Below are 20,226 nucleotides of genomic sequence, written 5' to 3'. Positions count from 1 at the left end.
TCTCTTTGAAGCCGTATGCTGTCTTTCACTGCATGAAGAGCAGCCACTTACAACAAATGTATGTCAATAATAACCATTAGAACACTAACATCCGACTTAGGAATTCTTTATCTACAATTCTTATCACATCTTAGGGGTTTGGATTGAGTCATGCAACTCTGAGGTGTGGTGGTCATTTAGTGGCTGTGACACTGCACACTAAAGGGACTGTTTCAGTTCACTCTCATGGATCAGGTTTGGTTTGCTCTTCTATGTTTGAGCTAGCTGGCAGACTGGATGCAGATATTTTCTCTCAGAGGATTGGTTTACTCTTTAAACAAACTTCAAGGACTGCCTATCCCCCCCTCAGTAACATCGCACAAATCAGGCACATCCTGACTTAAAGCGATGCAGAAAAATGAGTTCATGCATTTGTTACTTCTAGACTAGATCACTGCAATTCCTTATTATCAGGCTGCTCTAATACGTCTCAAATCTCTCCAGTTGATTCAGAATGCTGCAGCTCATGTACGAACGAAAACTAAGAAAAGAGATTCAATTCAATGTATTTTTGTATAGCCCTAAAACACAAATTTGCCTCAGAGGGCTTTACAATCTGTACACATACGACATCCTCTGACCTTTGACCCTGACATCAGAACAGGAAAAACTCCCCCAAAAACCTTTAACGGTGAGAAAGGAGGGAGAGACCTGAGGGAGAGCAACAGAGGAGGGATCCTCTATCAGGACGTTAGGTGCAGACACCCACTACTACTATCTTTATTATTATTAGTCTCATTGCTTGCTATTGCCGATACCATTACTGCTTTTGTTATCATTGCTATTCTACTATATCAACTTCTGCTGTTATTACTAGTAGTCATAATGTTTCCATCATTATTCTGCTTACTACTCTCATTATATGAATCATATCTGTGATATGCATTGACTGTGTTATAACTCTGTAATGCTGTTCATTCTGTACACATGACATCTATCACACTTCTGTCCATCCTGCTAGAGGATCCTCCTCTGTTGATCTCTACGGTTTTTTCCTTTACCGATGTGAGGGTCAAAGGTCAGAGGATGTCGCATGTGTACAGATTGTCACTCCGAGACAAATTTGTGATTTGTGATTTTGGGCTAAACAAAATAAATTGAATTGAATTGAATTACTCTTTAGAGAAAAAGTGCAGGAAATGTACTTGTAAACAAAGCCTTCCAAAATCACAGAACCTCATGTGTCACATTGTGACCAAACGTCACACTTATGACAACACCACCGTGCAAGCCACTCACCAAACAGAGCAACCCACTCCATGCAGAAGTTGAGTAACAGTCTGCACCTCGAGGACGCATTTTTTTGAATCACTACAGACCATAAAACCCACAGCACGCACAGGGCTTGTCTGTCCTGGACACAGCTCAAAATGTGTGTCACCTGGACTTTTCCTTCAAGGCTTCAGTTACTGATTTGCTCCTTTAGTCACTGGGTCCTTAGTCAGTCGCATGGGTTCGTCACAAGGAAGTGCCCACAGGTTTCAGAGATGAAGACGGTGTGTGTGTGTGTGTATTCAGCGTTTGTGTTGCCGTAGGCTATGTGCAGTAAAACATGTTGGTGCAAAGACGGCTCACAAATATGTCACAAGGGCTGAGCATAATGACAGTTATGTGAATACTGAACACTTTAAAGCTTTAGGGAGACGAGCATTTCTGTTGATGACATTTGATGATTCATTTAAAATCCATTTGATACTTATATCAGTTTTTTTTAGCATATTTGATATGTGGTGTTGTTCATCTTTTAATATTTATACATGCCATACACCTGTTTAAGATGATATGTTACATCTTTGATAACAATGAAAGAGACTATTTAAGTCGGCTCATGTTGTCATTAAACAGGGTTCAGTATTTAGTAGCGAGGACTTTGTATAAATGGCAAAACAGCCAGGCACCAGACTATTTACAGATGTTGAGAGACCAACATCAGTACTATATAGTGGTCAGCTAAGTCCAAATTCAGTCCAAATGTGTAGATATGGCTCTGTTGGATCTGAATCATTCTCAATGTGAAATAAAATGTGACAGATTACCAGGTTCAAAAACAGGTTCAAACACCAAAAGAGGGGTGAATAGACTTTTAATAAACATATGATATAATGAGTAATTCTACATCTACTGTAATTTAATCTGCATGTCACAACTTTCACCTAAATCTGTAGTGTATAAAGGGTACAGCAGTCTGTGTTGTTTTCATGATTTGGCCTGGACCACTATGGTAATACATTATTTCAGTTTATATCCTGAGTCATAATTCTGATTTACTCTCTTTCATTTGTTCCTGCATGTCCGTGTGTTGCAGTGGTGGAAAGTAACTAAGTACATTTACTCAAGTACTTTTCTTAACCTCTTGAACCCTATAGGCCCCTGATCGAAAATAAATTAAGTGTTACTCTGCAACTACAGGGTCTATTGTACTAATCTTTGTGTCATCATTTGTGAGATTTCTGCATCAGTATATATGTTACCTGGTCAGAGTAAATGAAGATAGAACACAGCTCTTAACATAACTGCACACTTTTAGAGTACGACTTTGGAATGATGCAGTAGCAAACCATTTCCTAACATCCGAACATCACCTGTGCACAGACTGATGCTAATAAAGTGAAGCAGAGCAAAGTTAGAGAGGTTGTAGTGAAAACCAGGTCAAAATAGTTATTAGCTTAGCTTTTAGCAGAGCATTCTCCTGTTGCGTGGGTATGCAGGAGGAAGACGTTGCCACGTGTCCTTTTCTGGTGTTTGTTACGAGGTAACGTTACCCTACTTGTACTAGTATTATTTCTATTTCATGCTACTTTATAGCCTACTTTCACTACGGGACATAGTGGAGGCAAATATTGTAGTTTTTACAAAATGTATCAACCAACAAATGATAATGTATTATTGTACATTAATCTACCCAGCATGTAAAATAATTAAGATAAGCTCCACCTTAAGCAGCTGTGACATTGAAGTGATACGTCCTCTCATTTAATAATGATTATAATCCAATCATTTAAGATAATATACATTATTCTGAAAGGGGTCAATCTGCATAATGAGTGAATTCACTTTTGGTACTTTCATTTTATTTGATATACTTTTTTTGAATACAAATTACTCTCACTTCAGTAAAACTTTGAATTGCAAGACTTTTACTCGTAACCATATTTTTTTACATTTTTTCCAGCTCACAGAGGACATTCACAATAGTTTGAACCAAATCCTAATCCTGCTTTCAAAACACCTCACTCAAACTAAACATTTACCTGCAAGGTCCAATGAATGAAAATGAGTGTTGGGCAAAGGGTAATTATAATGTCATCATGATGTGTTCAACTGTAATCTTGTAAAATGTGTTTTTTGGCGAGAAATCTGATTAAATACAGTATATATATATATATATATATACAGTATATTAGTGCTGGGCAAGTTAACGCGTTAATTTCGCGTTAACGCATTCATTAATTAACGCCGACAATTATTTTATCGCGCGTTAACGCATTTTTTTAATTTATTATAATTTTTTTTAATTTTTTTTATTGAAAGACAAGAGACAATACATATAAATAACAAGAGGATGACAAGAACAGTGTGATAAAAGCCAGCAAACATCCTATAGTCAGTTGTGTATGTATGTATGTATGTGTGTGTGTGTGTGTGTGTGTGTGTGTGTGTGTGTGTGTGTGTGTGAACGTGTGTGTATGTCCTTGAGCCTTTTGAGATGGGAAAAAAAAAAAAAAAAAAAAAAAATTAAAAAACAACAACAAAAAAAACAGTTAGCGGAAAGATTAACGTGAGACAACATCCGGTTTCTTCAGACGAATATCCGGTTTTCAGAATAAGATGCCAACAAAGTATGAATTATATTCACATTAAGTATAAAACATGCTACCTGTATCTCGTGAACCAAATGTTATTGCCCTTTTGTTCATATAGCAGTACTTTTAAAATAAAAGTGCGCAATACACTACTTTTGAATTCATTATTGAACTTTGCCATAACAATGCGATTAATCACGATTAATCGCAAAAAATCCATGCGATTAATTGCGATTAAATATTTTAATCGTTGCCCAGCACTAATATATGTGTAAAGTATACACACAGTATATCGCAGGGGGAATTATGAATCGGATCAGTACTCAGTAATCAGTACAAGCTTTTCACTGTGAATGAGTCAGTTAAATATGGACACTATGCACCGTATATTCCATGACATCTTTGTACCGTTAGAAGAGCAAGTTTAGACAAAGTATAATTTCAACATCCATACATCCAACATTCCTCTGCGGGCATCATACATAAACTTGGCTCATGGCAGTTGGTGCTGAACGTTCCATAAGTGTGACTGTATGTTCTTGCCATTTACTGTATGAACACAAATGCATCATGTCAACGTGGCTGTGGCTTTTGTTATGAAACAGCTTTTTATTGACGTATTTGGCACAACTGTGTTGGTCTGTTGAGAAAAGTTGGAAAACACCTCTTCAATGTGGTGACCAATCTGTAAAAAACCCTTCTTCCCGCAAACACCTCTTTACTGTTCTTTCTGAACATTTAAAACGTTGATGGAAGAGTTTGATGCCATCAAAGTTCAGTTTGAAATAACTTGGCATCCCTCCTTATGTTGACAAAAGGAGGAAATGACAAACTTATTAAATCTTTTTCAAAGGCTTGTTATTTGAATGTCAGTTGGAGCAGTGTGCAGTGTACTTTGCACCATGCGCATGCTGATAAAATATATCTGGGAGAGAGATCTCATCAACCAGACACTTCAGATTTGATCAAACCCAGTCTGAGCCTGCAGGAACAAAGGGAAGATGACTCAGTCTGTGTGTAATATAGTTCTAGTGAGCGTCATTAGCAGGTTTTGTTTCCCACCACTTCCTTTGACTCAGTGTCACAGTACTGAAACTTGGGATCAGATTGTATTCATGCAGTGAGCTTTGGTCTCGGTTCAGTTGGGTGCCTGAGCTATAAAACAGGTTTAATCTGGGTGACGACTCAACACTGAGCTGACTCATGTTGGGAATGCCTGAGTTGCTGAAGAGGCAGATCAGTTTGACAGCACCTACGGAAAAACGTCACTGCTGAGACACATACTTTTTGTCAGTTGCTGACTTCTTTGTTTTTTGAGGAATACTGTACATTTTAAGGAAGCTGTAGTTGCTCAATGTATTTTATGTGTCGTCTTTGTTTTCTATTTTCTTTTAGTAATGCAGATTCTTAAGCGAATTGGGATTTCAGTGTTGATCATCCTGTGGTGATGGTCACCTACCAGTCTATTAGGAGAGCTTGTATAAAGAACTTCACATCTGAATGTACATTTCTTGGTGAACTTTTGAAAACTCCAAAACAAGACTAAGTCTACAGCCATAGCAGCTCAGTGCGGCTGTACTTGAGCTGCATTCCAGATAACTCACAGGTCACAATTTTCAGACTTCCAAGTGCTGCAGGCAGAGTTGATCCCATACCCACTATCAGAAATCCGATCAGTACTGCACATGTGCAAGCTAGTACTCCAACACGTGTGGTTAACACTCGTATGTACCCTATTTCCTCCCTGTTAATGCTACAATGTGACAACGAATCTGTTGAAATCAGTAGGAGAGTTAACTAGCTGTTAGCTGTTAGCAGTTAGCTGTTTGCTTGGCCAAATAACGGAGCTAACAGCTCACGTTAAAGGAGGTTCCATGTGATGCCATTTCAGCTTGATAATCATGCGTTAAAGGTTCAATGAATGAAAATGAGTGTTGGGCAAAGGGTGATTATAATTTCATCATGATGTGTTCAACTGTAATCTTGTAAAATGTGTTTTTGGCGAGAAATTTGATTGAATACAGTATATATATATATGTACTGTATACACACAGTATATCGCAGGGGGAATTATGAACTTCTTTTGTTTTCAACTGGTATCGGCTCGGTACACTGTATTGGCTGAACCGGTATCGGAAAGAAGAAATGGTGTGCAACATCTTTAGTTCTCGATGCCGAACAAAAACGGTGAAAAACTGATGTTACTTTGGCAAGTGTTCATAAAACTGATCTCTCAGCAGTGCAGCCTCCACATTTTGATAACTTTTGTGCAGAGAAGATAACTTCCAGAGATGGTTTTCTGTAACCAGCTCCCTAACAACATGGTGACATTTTTGTGTAGCGTCAGACAACTGCTTCTTTGTGAAGTCTGGGTTCATAGATTTTCCCAGAAGTCCCAAGCAGGAACGCTGAGTTAGAGGTTTTCCATTCGACTGTTTCGAGTAGGAGGTCGGACATTTTTCTAGTTACGCGATTTCTGGAATGCAGCATTGAACACAGTATTATGCTAACATCAGTAAACTAAGGCTCTCATGAAAATGCTAACATGATGGCGATGTTTAGCAGCTATAATATAATTTATATTCACTAGTTTCATTTGCATTATTCCGTCAGAACATTCCACAAGGAAGTGCAGTCTCATCTTTGGCACAGCACCTTCACCTTAGAGTGTTTTCATCATCATGATCATCATCATCATCTTCATCATCACCATGATTAGCTTTGTCTCCATTCAGAGCAATGTAATACCCTTCTTTGGATCCAAGTGGTCAATCCTATAAATGCCTCTTCACTCCAAACCACATCAGTGTTTCTGTATTCATCCCTAATATTGTTATTTTTTATTTGAGACATTCCTCGTATGTCAGGATGATCACCTGAGAAAGAAAGAAAGAAAGAAAGAAAGACAAAGGAAGGGATGCAGCCCCAAAAAGCCATATTTTGTTCAGTTTGCAGACGTTTCAGTGAAGGTAAAGACTATAAGTAATGTATGTCTGTGGGCTATAACCCAGGGTGCCTTTTAACACCTCAAGTATCCACCATCATAAAACAACAGTGTGACGTTCCGTAATATTTCAAACATAATCAAATCCATTGCACCATTGGTATATTTACTTAAACAAAAGAAAGGACACACAAATGACATTTAATGGTATGAAATGGCTGACAGACCAGACACTTTCTGTGGCCCTGTTATTAGTCTGCTCCCTGTGGTCCAGGTACATCTTTTGGGCTTTTTTGTCACAACATCCTGCTGATTACTCCTATGACGTCATATAGCGCAGGGAGAATTGTTGAACATGTTATTGTGGAGCTTTGAGATGCGATAAAATGACTCATAGTAATTCCATCTCCTATTAGTATGTTTGATGAAAGTGATTCAATGCATGTTTTCATATTTACAGATGAAAAGAGTTGTTTGCTGCAGAGTAGACAGCTATGTATGACCTAAGAATTTTGAAATTCATTTTTTTGTTTTATCTTGTGGTTATTTTAAACCAAACTTCCTTTGTTAATATTGTGTTTTTTGTCATTGTCCAACTCCAGACCTGCAGGTTATAGCGGCAGTGACCTAAGTTAAGAATGTTTTGTTCAGCCCAGTTAGGACTGTTTTCCTGCTCTGAGAGGCTTTATAAAAAGAGGGGGTCTGGTGTGTCTGAGACATTAAAGAAGACCCTGTTTTGCATGGAGCCACCTTGCTGCTCTTGTTGGGACAGGAGCACTCACACATAATTAACAGGTGGTCCCCACTGCAGCTGTATCAGTAGCTGCACATCTCAGAGACGGGCTGACTCGCTGCACTCCTTCCTGTCAAACATGAAGATGCTCTGGCTGAGTCTTCTGACTCTCATGACGCCCCGCCAGACTCTTGTCACGGCCTTGCCTCTACGTAGCTCAGGATGGCCCGCAGGACACCACGCTGGACCATCTGAGGCTGACCAGGAGTTTGCAGAGGTATTCATCAGTTTAGACATGGTTTACAGGTCTCTGTGCTGGGATAGTGTTGTTTTATTTATGGGAGTATTATAGCCTCACTACCTTGACCTGAGTGGAGCTTTGCTCAGGTGTGGGTGTGATTTGTTGGTTCAGCTAAATGCTGGATTTGCCTAAAAGCTTCGTTGGTCCACTGATAGGACCTGTGTTAATAATAAAACAGAATATCCTTTTCCACTGGTCCACAAATTTATGGCAACATATGTTTATGTGGCAATATACGTTAACATTTAACAGAAAAGTTGAAAGAACGTAAACTATTTCATTTGTAGGGAGGTATTTTTGTCTTTTTTCTTTTAATTTAATAATTTTCTTCCATTTTTACCAAAACTTATATTCAATCAATCCTTGTGAAAGTCCCCATCTAAAGTAGGAAAAACTCATACTACCATACAATATGTTATTAATGAGTTTATATATGCTGTTTAGTGAGAGCTGCTCATACCCACAATCAAGCACTAAAATGAGAACAGCATATTACTTCTGAATCTAAATGTCTTGATAAATATGTGTCTTTGTGTTGGAGGTGTCTACAGCTGCACTGTGTTTAACCCTCTAACATCTCCAGTAATCACTTCTTTGGGCTCTTTATGATGAAGAGATAACAGGAAAGGTTTTGATATTGTAACTTAATTAGATCATTTAACTGAAGTTCAGTTTGATGCATTGATAACGTGTCTGCCACTTGGCTCCACTGTCAGTCTGGCTAGACTCACTTCTCAAGAAGGCAGTACAACAAAGCCAGCTGTTATCTTGTGGCGACAGGTTATGGAGTCAGGAGATAATATGTGAGCAACCACAGCCACCACAGAGTCACCTGCCAAGTCAGATATATTGCCAACCCAGTGTTGCATTGATGTTGGAAAGATCTTGATCTCAATTTTTAAAATAATATTATGATAAATCCCAATAATGGCTTTATTGCCTGAGATCACGCATTTGGATTTTTGTAGTATTTTATGTATTCAATTAAATACTAAATCATGTTTCAGTTAATTTTATTTCTAGATGCTGTTTCAAAGCATTCTGCACAATGCCAGGAATAATGTACTAAAGTGTTACTGACACCTTAATGGATCTGGGTATTACAATTCAACACGTTCTGAAATGTTCCCCGTAGCATCAAACATTTGTTTCATATTTGATAAATTGTGTTAAATGAAAAAAAAGGTCAAATATATTTGTATATTCCCAAACTAAGGTATCATGTGACGATACCAAATGCTAGTTCAGGGTTGATTATAAATGCAGTCAATTGATGCAATAAATTCCACAGTGCTGTTATATTGAGCTGAGTTCTCCTGCTTCTAGAGCAGTGCCTACATGTACCAGGATGCACTGCGTTCAAGCATCTGACACCCGGAGGGTCCCTGCCGGCCGAACCTTCTTGCACGGATAATACACTTGCAGCCTCTGCCTCTCTTAATCTGGCTCCAATAGATACGGCTGAATATCTGAGTCAGTCAAAGCTCTGTAGCGTGTATCTTCCAGAACATTCTCTGACCTCATATTTATGAATACTATAGTTTAAAATACAATCAAAGAGAACAATGAAGTTATATTTCAGAGCGGGATCTAGGGCGCATCGCCCCCTTGCTAGCCAGAGGCAGAGACGAGACATCTAAGACTGAAACAGCCTGAAGTTCTTCCTCGCCTCCAGCTGCGTCACTGTCACGCCAAATGACGGATCTGGATGCAGGAAGAACCGCAGATTTAGTTTCAATTGACTTCATTTACCATCAACACTGAAACACATAACACATAAACACATAGACGGTGGCAACTCTTCCCTTTTATACTGATTCATTGCTTAAGCAAAATGATTCTAATTATATACAGTGTTTTGTCTGAAAAAATGGTATCAGCTTTAAACAGAAGGATTCATCAGTATGTGAACAGATGCTGGCGTCATTCACATCACATTATAGGTGATTTAGTAAATATCTGACGACGGAGATAAGTGTACACATTTCTATAGAGCTGCAGTGATGAGTCAGACACTATGCCAACAACAGAAAGCTACAATTACATGACATACTGACAATTGTATGTATGTTTAAAATTACAGTACAGCAACATTTGTACTGTCATTAAAGGTTTCAGAAAATGTTTGGAATGTTTACTGTAAAAACTGTAAGACAAGGTAAGGCAAGTCTTTGTAGAGCACCTTTCAACAACAAGGCAATTCAAAGTGCTTTACAGAACACGTAAAGGCACATATATAAATATAAGGAAAATATATAAAAGACACAAGGCAATCTAAAACGGGAAAATAGGACATAAAAAAGAGTAAAACACAATAAAAGATACAAATAAACTGTAATAAAATAAGACTGATCAAACCATAGAATAACTTTTACAGATATAAACAAAAAGCCAGTGTAAAGAAGAGAAGTGATCCACTTTCCAGGTCTCAGTGAGGACTCTAGCAGCAGTGCTCTGAATCAGCTGCTGTCTGATCTGAGACCTGTGGAGACAGCATTACAGTAGTCTAGTCGGGTCTACTTTTCTAAATGCAGCAGGAACAAAAGTCCTTTAATACTTAATACATTCTTGAATAGATAGTTGGCTGTTTCTAAAATATTGATCTTTAAATGTAGGTCCGTGACAATACCAGGATATCTGGCCTGGTTTGTGGACTTAGACGTCATATTTATATTTATATATTTGTCTTACTCATTAGCTAGCATGACATTTAGAGGCGGACAACAATCAATTGTCAATTGTTTTCAGCATGTAGTTGTTTTTACTCTGCGTCATAGATAGATTGTCAAACCCTGTTGGCCCAAAAAGAAGAAAACATTTAATTAGACACAATGTCTAGAATGTGATTGGTGTACATCTTCTCAGCGTATATTCATTACCTTTTAGTTGACTGCAGCAATGCAGCCTTTCGCATACCGACTGAATGATCTTTTTCAGGAATATCTTCAGCACTTCTATGGCTACAAGCCCAGGTCAGACAGACAGAGGAGGACTGCAGACACAGATGTAAATGCTGATTGGAGGACAGGACTCTGTGATGAGATCCAGAGGATGCAGCGCTTCTTTGGTTTGCCTCCGACTGGAGAGCTGACCAATGAGACTCTGGCAGTTATGAAGAGGCCGCGCTGTGGTCTGTCAGACGTGGAGCCATTCGGAGTGAGAATCCGCTGGAAAAAGAGCTCCCTCAGCTACAGGTTAGGAAGTCTACTGAATAGCAAGCACATCTCATAAATGACTGCAACAATAAAGGGCATCCCATCATGTGAGGCTGTACAATAACAATGATAACATGCTAAGAATTAGCATAGTCTTTCAGGTATGTGGTCATAAAAAAAAAGTATTGGACAAATTTAAATTTTGACTTGATTATGCGCTTATTACAACTCATCATGAATGCATGTACCAAATTCAATACCAATTCATGACAATCCATCCAATGGCTGTCGACATTTCACTCAAAACCACAAATGTGTATCTGATGAACTTGATGTTGGAGGAAAAGTCATCATCTTCTGGGGACAGCCTAGTCTTCAGCAAAGAAAGGTCACTTAGGGCTGGTGGGAGGGTTGGTTGATCAACACAGGATTTTCACCCTAAATGAGACACGGACAGGAGGTTCGTGTCTCATTTAAAAACCAAAACTAAACGCTGACTTTAAACTTGTTACGTTTCATTATGTAAGATAGTCTGCTAAGGGTAGTTCTTATGTATTCATGCTAGTTATGTTGTTACGGTCGTTATGTCGTTATGTCGTTATTTTAACCCAAATATTTTTCTGTATATCGATTAATTCAGACGTCATTACCCATCCCAACCTCAAAGATTCACAAAATCTTCAGGGCGGCGTGGAAGCTCTGGTCCAACGTTACACCGATGAAATTTCGCAAGCGGAGCAGGAAAGAGGCTGACATCGTCATCTCCTTCCACACTGGCAGTGAGCTTTAAAGTGACACATTGGCATAGAGGATTTAGTGGATATAATGGTTAACTGCACTCTCTGTTGCAGACCATGAAGACGGCTCATCTTTTGATGGCACAGGAGGAATCCTGGCTCACGCCTTCCTGCCTGGGTTTGGTATCGGTGGAGACGTGCACTTTGATGCTGATGAGGAGCTTCAATTCTACTGGTACAGTACTAGAGTTAGAAAGTTCACACACTTCAAAAAAACAGCTGCCAAAAACAAAAGCGTTATCCTCTTCCTGTTTTGGTAACACAATGGTTGAAGCACTTCCTTTGTTCCTTAAAAGGAGCCCTCATTTTCCCAGGAGATCGTACCAGGTGGCAGATAGAATTGCATAGTGACAGCGAGGCTTATGGGAACCAATCTAAATGCAGACAGTGTCATTATTCTACAGCCATTACATTGTGCAATCAACATTTACAAGTTAAAGCACATAATGCAAAAATTCTAAATTCAGAGCATATCTATGATTGAGGAATTGCCACCTCATGGTTCTCAGCATGGCGAGGGCTGCGTCGGCAGCTAGGAGCTAACAGTGCTAACAGTGCAAACAACGGCATTGATTTTGCACTGCTGTGAATCAATGCATCACATTTTGTTTCCGAAACTGAATGTGAATTGGAAAATAACCACACCCTTTGCCCAAATTAAAGTATTGTACAAGTTATCTTTAACAATATATCGTCACAGATGTTACGTCAGAATCTAAAAGAAGACTTTAGGTTGATTAGCAGCAGCACAGGCGTGACAGATTTCCTGATTCTCTCTCACTGACATTTATGTGATCTGTTTTTTGCAGCTTTTCTAAGCCATAAAACTCTCACAAGGCTTGTGTTCCTGCTCCAGGTTTCAACCTATTGGCTGTAGCGGTCCATGGATTTGGCCATGCACTTGGCCTGTCCCACTCTTCTGATCCCGGCGCTATCATGTATCCAGCATACAACTTTGCCCCCAATTATGAACTTCAGCTCTCCTTCAGGGATGTCAAAGACATCCAACACCTTTATGGTGAGTTCAGCTGACTGCATTTCACTGCTTGGATTCGGAAAGTTTTCTTTTTCTTTTCCAAAGCAGACAAATAGAAAATGTAATACAATGTAATGTAATGAACATGTAATGTCAAACACTCTGACTGCCTTGTGAGATACTGTATAACATGCTCCATTTAAAACAACCTCCTCTTTGCGTCCTTCCAAATGGATAGTGTATTCAATTTAATATACACTTGTATATTGGATAGATTGCGTGTAAAATATTTACATGTGGGTTTAGTTAAATGGTTACACTTTTGTAAACAAACAATACTTAGTTGTAGATAGTTTATTCACAGCAATGTGTTTGGGAACCAGCCCCCAAAGCTAAAAACAAGAACATCATCTTTCTAATGTTTCATTATTATTCTGTTGAAATGTGTTCAATTACAGAGACGTCTTAAGATAATAACCACATTCACAGCTTCATTTTCAAATCCAAGATCTTACAGGCTTGGATTGTATCTTTTCTAAATCTTCTGGCATATTTTCATTTCATTTTGTTGCATTTCAGTCGATGCCTTTAAGCGTTTTAAACTATTTTCAGTCTAAAAAGAATACACAGGAGAGTTTGCAGCATACAAAAATAATTGCATAATCGTTACATCACATTAACATATGCAGTTTATTACATTAGTCATTAAATTGTGTATGTAAGATCACATACAATCTGCTAATGTAAATTAGCGTATTAGCTGACTGAAGCGGTTCATTAGGAAGACCAAGATCTGGTCGGAGAAAGCATCAAAATGGTGTGAAAGGTTTTTTGATCAAGTTTTGCTATAATTCATATTTGATGGGAAAACTAACATACTACACACAAATATCTACTAATCTAGTAAAGTATAGTAAGGCTTCAGTCCTATCATCTTGTGAATGTTCCTCCATAAGAGGACCTTGTCGCTCTTTAAACTACGTTACCAGACTTCCTCTTTTACTCCTAACGTAGAGCGTCTACATTTGACGCATAGGGCTACTGACCCAGCTGCCGTATAACGAGTTTGGAGTGAGAAAGGGCTGGTTCATAACACATGAACTGTGACTTTGGTCTGGAAGTGATTTGATTATTTGCAGATGATATATTCTTGCGTATAACGGTATCCTTGCACTTGACAGGCAGCTTTTATTTGATCCTAAATTAGTGAGCTGGGGACATTTCACAATGCAGGGCTTTTCAAAGGTAAAATAAAGTAATATCCCCAAAGAGCACCTTGAGTTGTGCACTATGCACTTTAATTGACTTTTCAAATGTAAAAAGCAGGTATACCCAAATGGTTGATATGAAATATACTGTATCTGTAAATGTGAGACGGGGGTGCTTTTGTTTCAGGTCATCAATACTGGGTGCTGAGGCAGTTAAGACTTGAGGAGGGTTTTCCAAGAAACGTATCGGACTTTGGCTTCCCCTCCGGAATAAAATCTGTAGATGCTGCTCTTTACTTCAGAAATGACCACTACACTGTGTTCTTCACTGGAAACCAATGTTGGAGGTCTTTAAGATCCTATACACTTTCCCAAAACTACTTCCTAAGCTAACCGCCTGCTGGCTGTACCCTTGAATGCGTTCCATGAGTCTTGAATGGTGCACGGCTCTCAGTAATTTGGGTAAAAAAGATCTGGGTGATTAAATGAGAAAGAGCTAATTCGCTAATTCAGGGTCTAAAAGAAAAGCTAGTGTAAGGCTGTAAGCGAACTACACGGTTCTACACGGTTAAAAGCGGATTGTTGTTCGGCGGGATGACATTCAGTCGTCTCATTAGGTAATTGAGAAACCATCTATTTTAAGACATGTAAAAGCTCCAAAATTTATAAGAGGTTATTTGCTGACCTATTTTATGTCATAGAACCAAATGTTAATCTTATTTTAGGTATGTAACCAAAAACCCATTCAAAAAACCCATTGACTTCAGGACGAGGGAACCAGAAGTGTGAAAATGCTGACTCATTTGCAGGTTTTAGGACTCATTTCAGCAGCACTCTATTACTATCAGACATTGTTGTGGCAAAATGACGAGAAGAGACGACGAATTGAAGTTGCAACCAGCGGGGAGTCTTTTAATACAAACAAGCCAACATATTACAAGTTCAACAAATCCTAATAAAATTCCCCCGTATTACTTTTCACAGATTACTTTTATAGTCAAACTTTACCCCCCTTACATCACTTTCCACCAATCAAACAAATGGGTTGAACCACAAACAGAGCACATCTGATTTTTTCACTATGTCATGCTCTCCTGACTGCGTTTGAGTCAAGATAACCTTTTGGCAGAACACACGATTCGTTTACAGGGAATGTTTGGATACAAATAGGGGTGATCGATTACAATTTGTCTGGTGCTTTAATCTCTATAAGAATGTTTTTATGAAACCCAGTGTGTTCAACATAAGTTATATAAACTGTTTACTTATGAATCCAAATGTGTTCTGTTCAATCCTAAGTTATATGATGATTTTCTTCAACAACATAAACCATTTTTTAAGCATCATCAGGTGAACTATTAAATTAAATTCCATGTAATTAATGAGGCATTAACTATACAAAATAATACCAGTTTTGTGCAAACAGTAAACTAGACTGGAGATCACAAAACCTTCTGCTCCTAAATTCAGATCAAACTGATATGCTGGTCAGTGGCCCAGCTCAACATAGATACAAGTTAGATACTGACTCCTGACATCTGTGTTTTGATGAGCACATTATAGCACTTGCTTAGGTTTTGATGTAATGAAAATGTACACATTTCCTGTGTGAGTAATGGCTTGCTGTCACTGGCTTTGCTATGTCTCATCCAATATGGGTTTTTGACTTTCATTAGACACCATGTGAGATTGCAACCTACTAGCAGGAAAACATAGAGACAAAGCTCTACCATGTTTTCTTTGTGTATGATATACAGGTACAATGAGCAGCAGATGACGATGGAAGGATCAGCGACACTTATAGAGCAGCAATGGCCAGGGATTCCAACTCCTATAGATGCCGCTGTCTTCTATGAGGGTATACATCACCTTCCTTTTCCCCCTTCAGTTTCACGAAGGGTGCTACACATTTAACACGCTTTCATCAAATTCAATGCAAAAAAAACGACAGTTAATTTCATATAGACAATGGGTGGTTTATTCACCGGCTTCATTATGTTGTGGCACAAAAGAATATCAAGTCAGATGAATGGTGACTGAGTGAATGAAGGTAGACAGGCAGGTAGCTCTAATCCTTTCATTCTGGCTGAATAAAACCATTGGACGGGTTTATAACAGTCCTGCAACAGCCACAGATACCAGATCTTTTTTTTGTCAGAGCATTTTATTTATTGATTGCTTTCCGGATGTAAAGAGAATTTCAGTAAATGTAACAAAATTGTTTTAGAAAATACATAACCCAGCTGAGCTTTAGTTTAAAGGAGACATTTATACATCAACTCTTTAGACTTTTAATAAGATTGTTCTCGACGGTTTACGAAATGTTATTGTTACAATTTCATAACATCATGGCTGGAAACAGCATTTCATATGGACGGGCCGGTCTAATACGGCCGGTCTGGCTCATGATCAAATGAAAGAGGTAATTATCTGTGCTGGTAATAGTCCAAATCAGATTGATGGCCATGTGTATTTTGAGCACTGAGCTCAAACTTGTTAATTTTAGCTATCACAATAATGAATCTTCATTCCCGTCAGGACTTGTTCTCTTCTTCAAGGGAAACATCCACTAAATTTGACCCCAGCTCCAAACACGTTGTGTCCACCACCCCCACTAATGAGCTGCTGGAATGCAAGAAGAGTGACGATGAAATACTGACAGAGAGGAGATAATTGAAGGAAAGGTGCTCCATGAAGCGTGATGACAGTGGTGCTGTGTATCTGCTATGTGTGTAAACACAAAGTGTTACGAAGCTCCTATGTCAGCCATAACCACAACGTATGTAATACCAAATTGGGAAGTGATGAATGATGCAGAGAAGTGGTTAAAGAGTTACAGTATCAGTTACAATGTTGTAATAATGACATTAGTACCTTGTATCAAAGTACATTTTGAGTTGTGTTTGATTTTATGGTTGATGTTACAATTGTATATGTTTCAATCTGATGTTGTCGCTGGATGTGTGTGTTTTTAAGATTGATACCTGCATATCTTCTAAAGATACTCAGCTATATATGAAATGTATTTCTGTAGTTCTACCTTCGCATCCCTGGGAAAATGATCCATTATACATATCTCTATAAAACATGAATTTGTGCTTGTTTATTAATCCTCTGAGTGTCTGCATTCAATGGTGTTGATCAATTTACCTGAAACATAAATTGCAAGTAACTACTGCTTTTTCTGTGTCCACTATTGGGTAACAGTGACCAACATGTAGCTTGTACCAACACTGATGTACAAAGTCATAGATTTTCACAGACACATCTGGATGGAAAATAACCACCTTTAGTTGACTCACACAGCGCCTCCATGTAGTACCACGCCCATTAATATGTAAAATAATAAACTAACTTTAATGTTCTCAGTAGGACAGGATTAAACCCAGAGTATTGAATTACTTATTGTATTTCCGGACCTCTCAGAACTTTTCATTTGGAATGTAGGGTGACAGGGCTTGAGTTCATAATGACATGACACAACATGTCAGAAGCAACAACAGCTTGAGGGCCGGAGAAGAGTTTGTAAGTCAAAGCTCCGAGCACTCAGAAACACCAGCACAAAATGCTAAAACACATAGACATGATGGGAAGCACTGCTGTAAACCTTCTCAGAGGAGATACTTGAAATGCATTCATGACTTTGACTTTGAGAAGTAAAACACATATAGGGAAAAAGTTGTTGGCACCCTAAACATCATTCATTTGACATTTAATGACCTGATATTTAATGTAATTGATAACATGTTCATTCAGAGTCATCCTTCTGGTCCCGTATGTTCTTTGTCTATTCTTTCTTTTTTATTTGAAAAACTACATTACTGATTTTAATTAAATTTGCTGGAAAATCTTTAGATAACACCATCTTCCCCATCGTGCGCATCTTAATCAATTTGCAAATTCAGACATTTCTTTTTGTCAAGGTCAGCAAAACATCATCAACTCCATTTGTTCTGGAGCGTTCACACATATCAAACAAGCTTCTTCAGCAAATGCTATTCTGGCAGTTTTAAAGGATTTGTTAACATTGCAAGATAAGACATATTTCTGCCCAAATGTAATATGAACTATTACTATTTGAGGCCGATCTGGATTCAGATATAAATTCTAAATGTTTATATCTCCATTTATTTATTTATTTTGCAAAACATATTTACAGTCAATCTTTACAGCTGTTGGAAAACTGATGCAAACTAAAACAAATAATTAAAAAAAAAATGACAAGATTGTGTGATTATTTAATAAAAATGTCCCCAGGTATAGTCTTCATGTTTTGTTTCGTCATGATTACAGTGTGGGAAACTTTTTTGTTGGGTGTGCAATCCAAGCACAACTTCCTCTCTTGTCCATAAAAGGAGCATTGAGTCACTGACTGGAGGACGTATTGCTCAACACGCCCTGTTCTCTGCCTATAAATCAGCTACCTGCAGCACAGAAACACAAGTTGGAATCGAGGAAACATGAAGACTTTCAATCCGTGCATTCTACTAAGCCTGGCAGTCACAGTTTACTGTGTGCCAATATCGCAGATTACTGTGCAAGATGAGAATTTCGCAGAGGTATGTATTCTTGCTTTGTCTTTTTCTGCATGCATTCTCACTATTTTGCTTTGTAGTGTATTTGGACACTTTAACGTTCTTGGGATTCTGAATGTTAGGCTGTACAGGAAACACTAGTAGCTCCTGTAAATAGGTTTCTGCATATTAACAGATACCATATAGATTATATTATGTACATTCTGCAGCTGATGCATTTTTAAGTATGACTCCTGTTCTCTCTCTCAGAGCTACCTGAAGAAATTCTTCAACCTAACAGAGGAGACTGGTCCAACTATCAGACGGGGGGTCAGTCCAGTGACCAGGAAGCTGAGTGAGATGCAGAGATTCTTCGGTCTCAACATCACCGGGACCCTGGATACTGACACCATGGCGATGATGAAGAAGCCCCGCTGTGGCGTTCCAGATGGCAACATTGCCCGTTTCTCCACGTTCGGAGGTGACTCCAAGTGGCAGAGAAACAGCCTGACCTACAGGTGAGTGATCTGAAGAGAGAGAGTGTGGGACAGATGAACTGTAGATAGTCATAATAATAGTCATAATAATATTATAATAATATTATAATATAATATAGTAATAATATTCTTGACTGTTGTTCCGCCCATCAGGATAGAGAACTACACACCTGACATGTCTGTGTCAGAGGTAGATGACTCCATAGACAAAGCCCTGCAGGTTTGGGCCAAAGTCACTCCTCTGAGATTCACAAGGATCTACAGTGGCATCGCTGACATCATGATCTCCTTTGGAAGCCGATGTGAGTACAGAAGAAGTGTTCCACTCTCTACAGTTCATTGATAGTGAGGTTCCATTAAGTGTCTTTGCTTTAACTCCATGTGTTTCTGTGTCCTGAATCACATTGAACAGCTGATCAATACTATTTCAAATCCAGCTCTGATTTTTACACTAATTCAGTGAATGGATTGTGTTTGCAAAACCTGACATGAGCATGTTCTTGTTAACAGCACATGGTGATTTTTACCCCTTTGATGGCCCTGATGGCACTCTTGCCCATGCCTTCGGCCCAGCACCTGGCCTTGGAGGAGATGCTCATTTTGACGAGGACGAGACCTTCACTTTTCGCTCAAACACCGGTCAGTTTTGTCCTCATCTACCTAACTACTGTCGGTGTATGTATTGACAGGGTTAAATCATAGAGTGGAGCTGTTACTAACCTGTAGCTCTGTGTTTTCTGCTGCAGGCTACGTCCTCTTCATGGTGGCTGCCCATGAGTTCGGCCACTCTCTTGGCTTGTCTCACTCTGATGATGCTGGTGCTCTCATGTACCCCGTGTACTCATACAACAAGGCTGACACCTTTGTTCTGCCCCGGGATGATGTCAAAGGCATCCAGTCTCTCTATGGTTCGTACCAACTGGTTCAATCATCGATATGCCTGTTTGCACACATAGCACGTGACCATAAAATGTGTTAACGCCATCGTTGTAATGTGATTATGATTTTATTTAACCTTCAGGTCCAAACCCTGACACGGATCCCTCTGTAGTTGAACCTCAGCCCCCCACCACCCCTGATGCCTGTGATTCCACCCTGGTCTTGGATGCTGTTGCCACCCTGCGAGGAGAGATGCTCTTCTTCAAAGACAGGTATTGTAGACATACAGTAGAATGCTCAAAAGTTGGAATGCTGAAGTCCATTAAGGGTGTTTTCTCTTCATAAAGAAGATGACTTATGAATGAAATGTCCTTGTGTGT

General features: G+C 38.9%; 1 protein-coding gene across 1 annotated transcript in view; it reads left to right on the top strand.

The window, feature by feature from the left end:
- The first annotated feature begins 7,655 nt into the window (after positions 1–7,655).
- Positions 7,656–20,226, top strand: part of LOC142959855 (uncharacterized) — a 28,265-nt gene continuing 15,694 nt past the window's right edge. Inside the window, 14 exon segments of the mRNA XM_076101345.1 lie at positions 7,656–7,796; positions 10,758–11,014; positions 11,118–11,127; positions 11,616–11,754; positions 11,827–11,929; positions 11,931–11,947; positions 12,629–12,790; positions 14,144–14,303; positions 18,449–18,515; positions 18,741–18,988; positions 19,121–19,269; positions 19,478–19,606; positions 19,714–19,875; positions 19,989–20,118. Of these exon segments, the coding sequence (XP_075957460.1) occupies positions 7,659–7,796; positions 10,758–11,014; positions 11,118–11,127; positions 11,616–11,754; positions 11,827–11,929; positions 11,931–11,947; positions 12,629–12,790; positions 14,144–14,303; positions 18,449–18,515; positions 18,741–18,988; positions 19,121–19,269; positions 19,478–19,606; positions 19,714–19,875; positions 19,989–20,118 (1,871 nt within the window). The 5' untranslated portion in view covers positions 7,656–7,658.

The sequence above is a fragment of the Anarhichas minor genome, unplaced genomic scaffold (genome assembly GCF_050575085.1).
Source record: "Anarhichas minor isolate MPS153535 unplaced genomic scaffold, ASM5057508v1 ptg000027l, whole genome shotgun sequence".
In the NCBI taxonomy this organism is placed as follows: domain Eukaryota; kingdom Metazoa; phylum Chordata; class Actinopteri; order Perciformes; family Anarhichadidae; genus Anarhichas; species Anarhichas minor.
The sequence above is the reverse complement of the archived record's forward strand: the minus strand, read 5'-3'. Positions and strand labels throughout refer to the sequence as shown.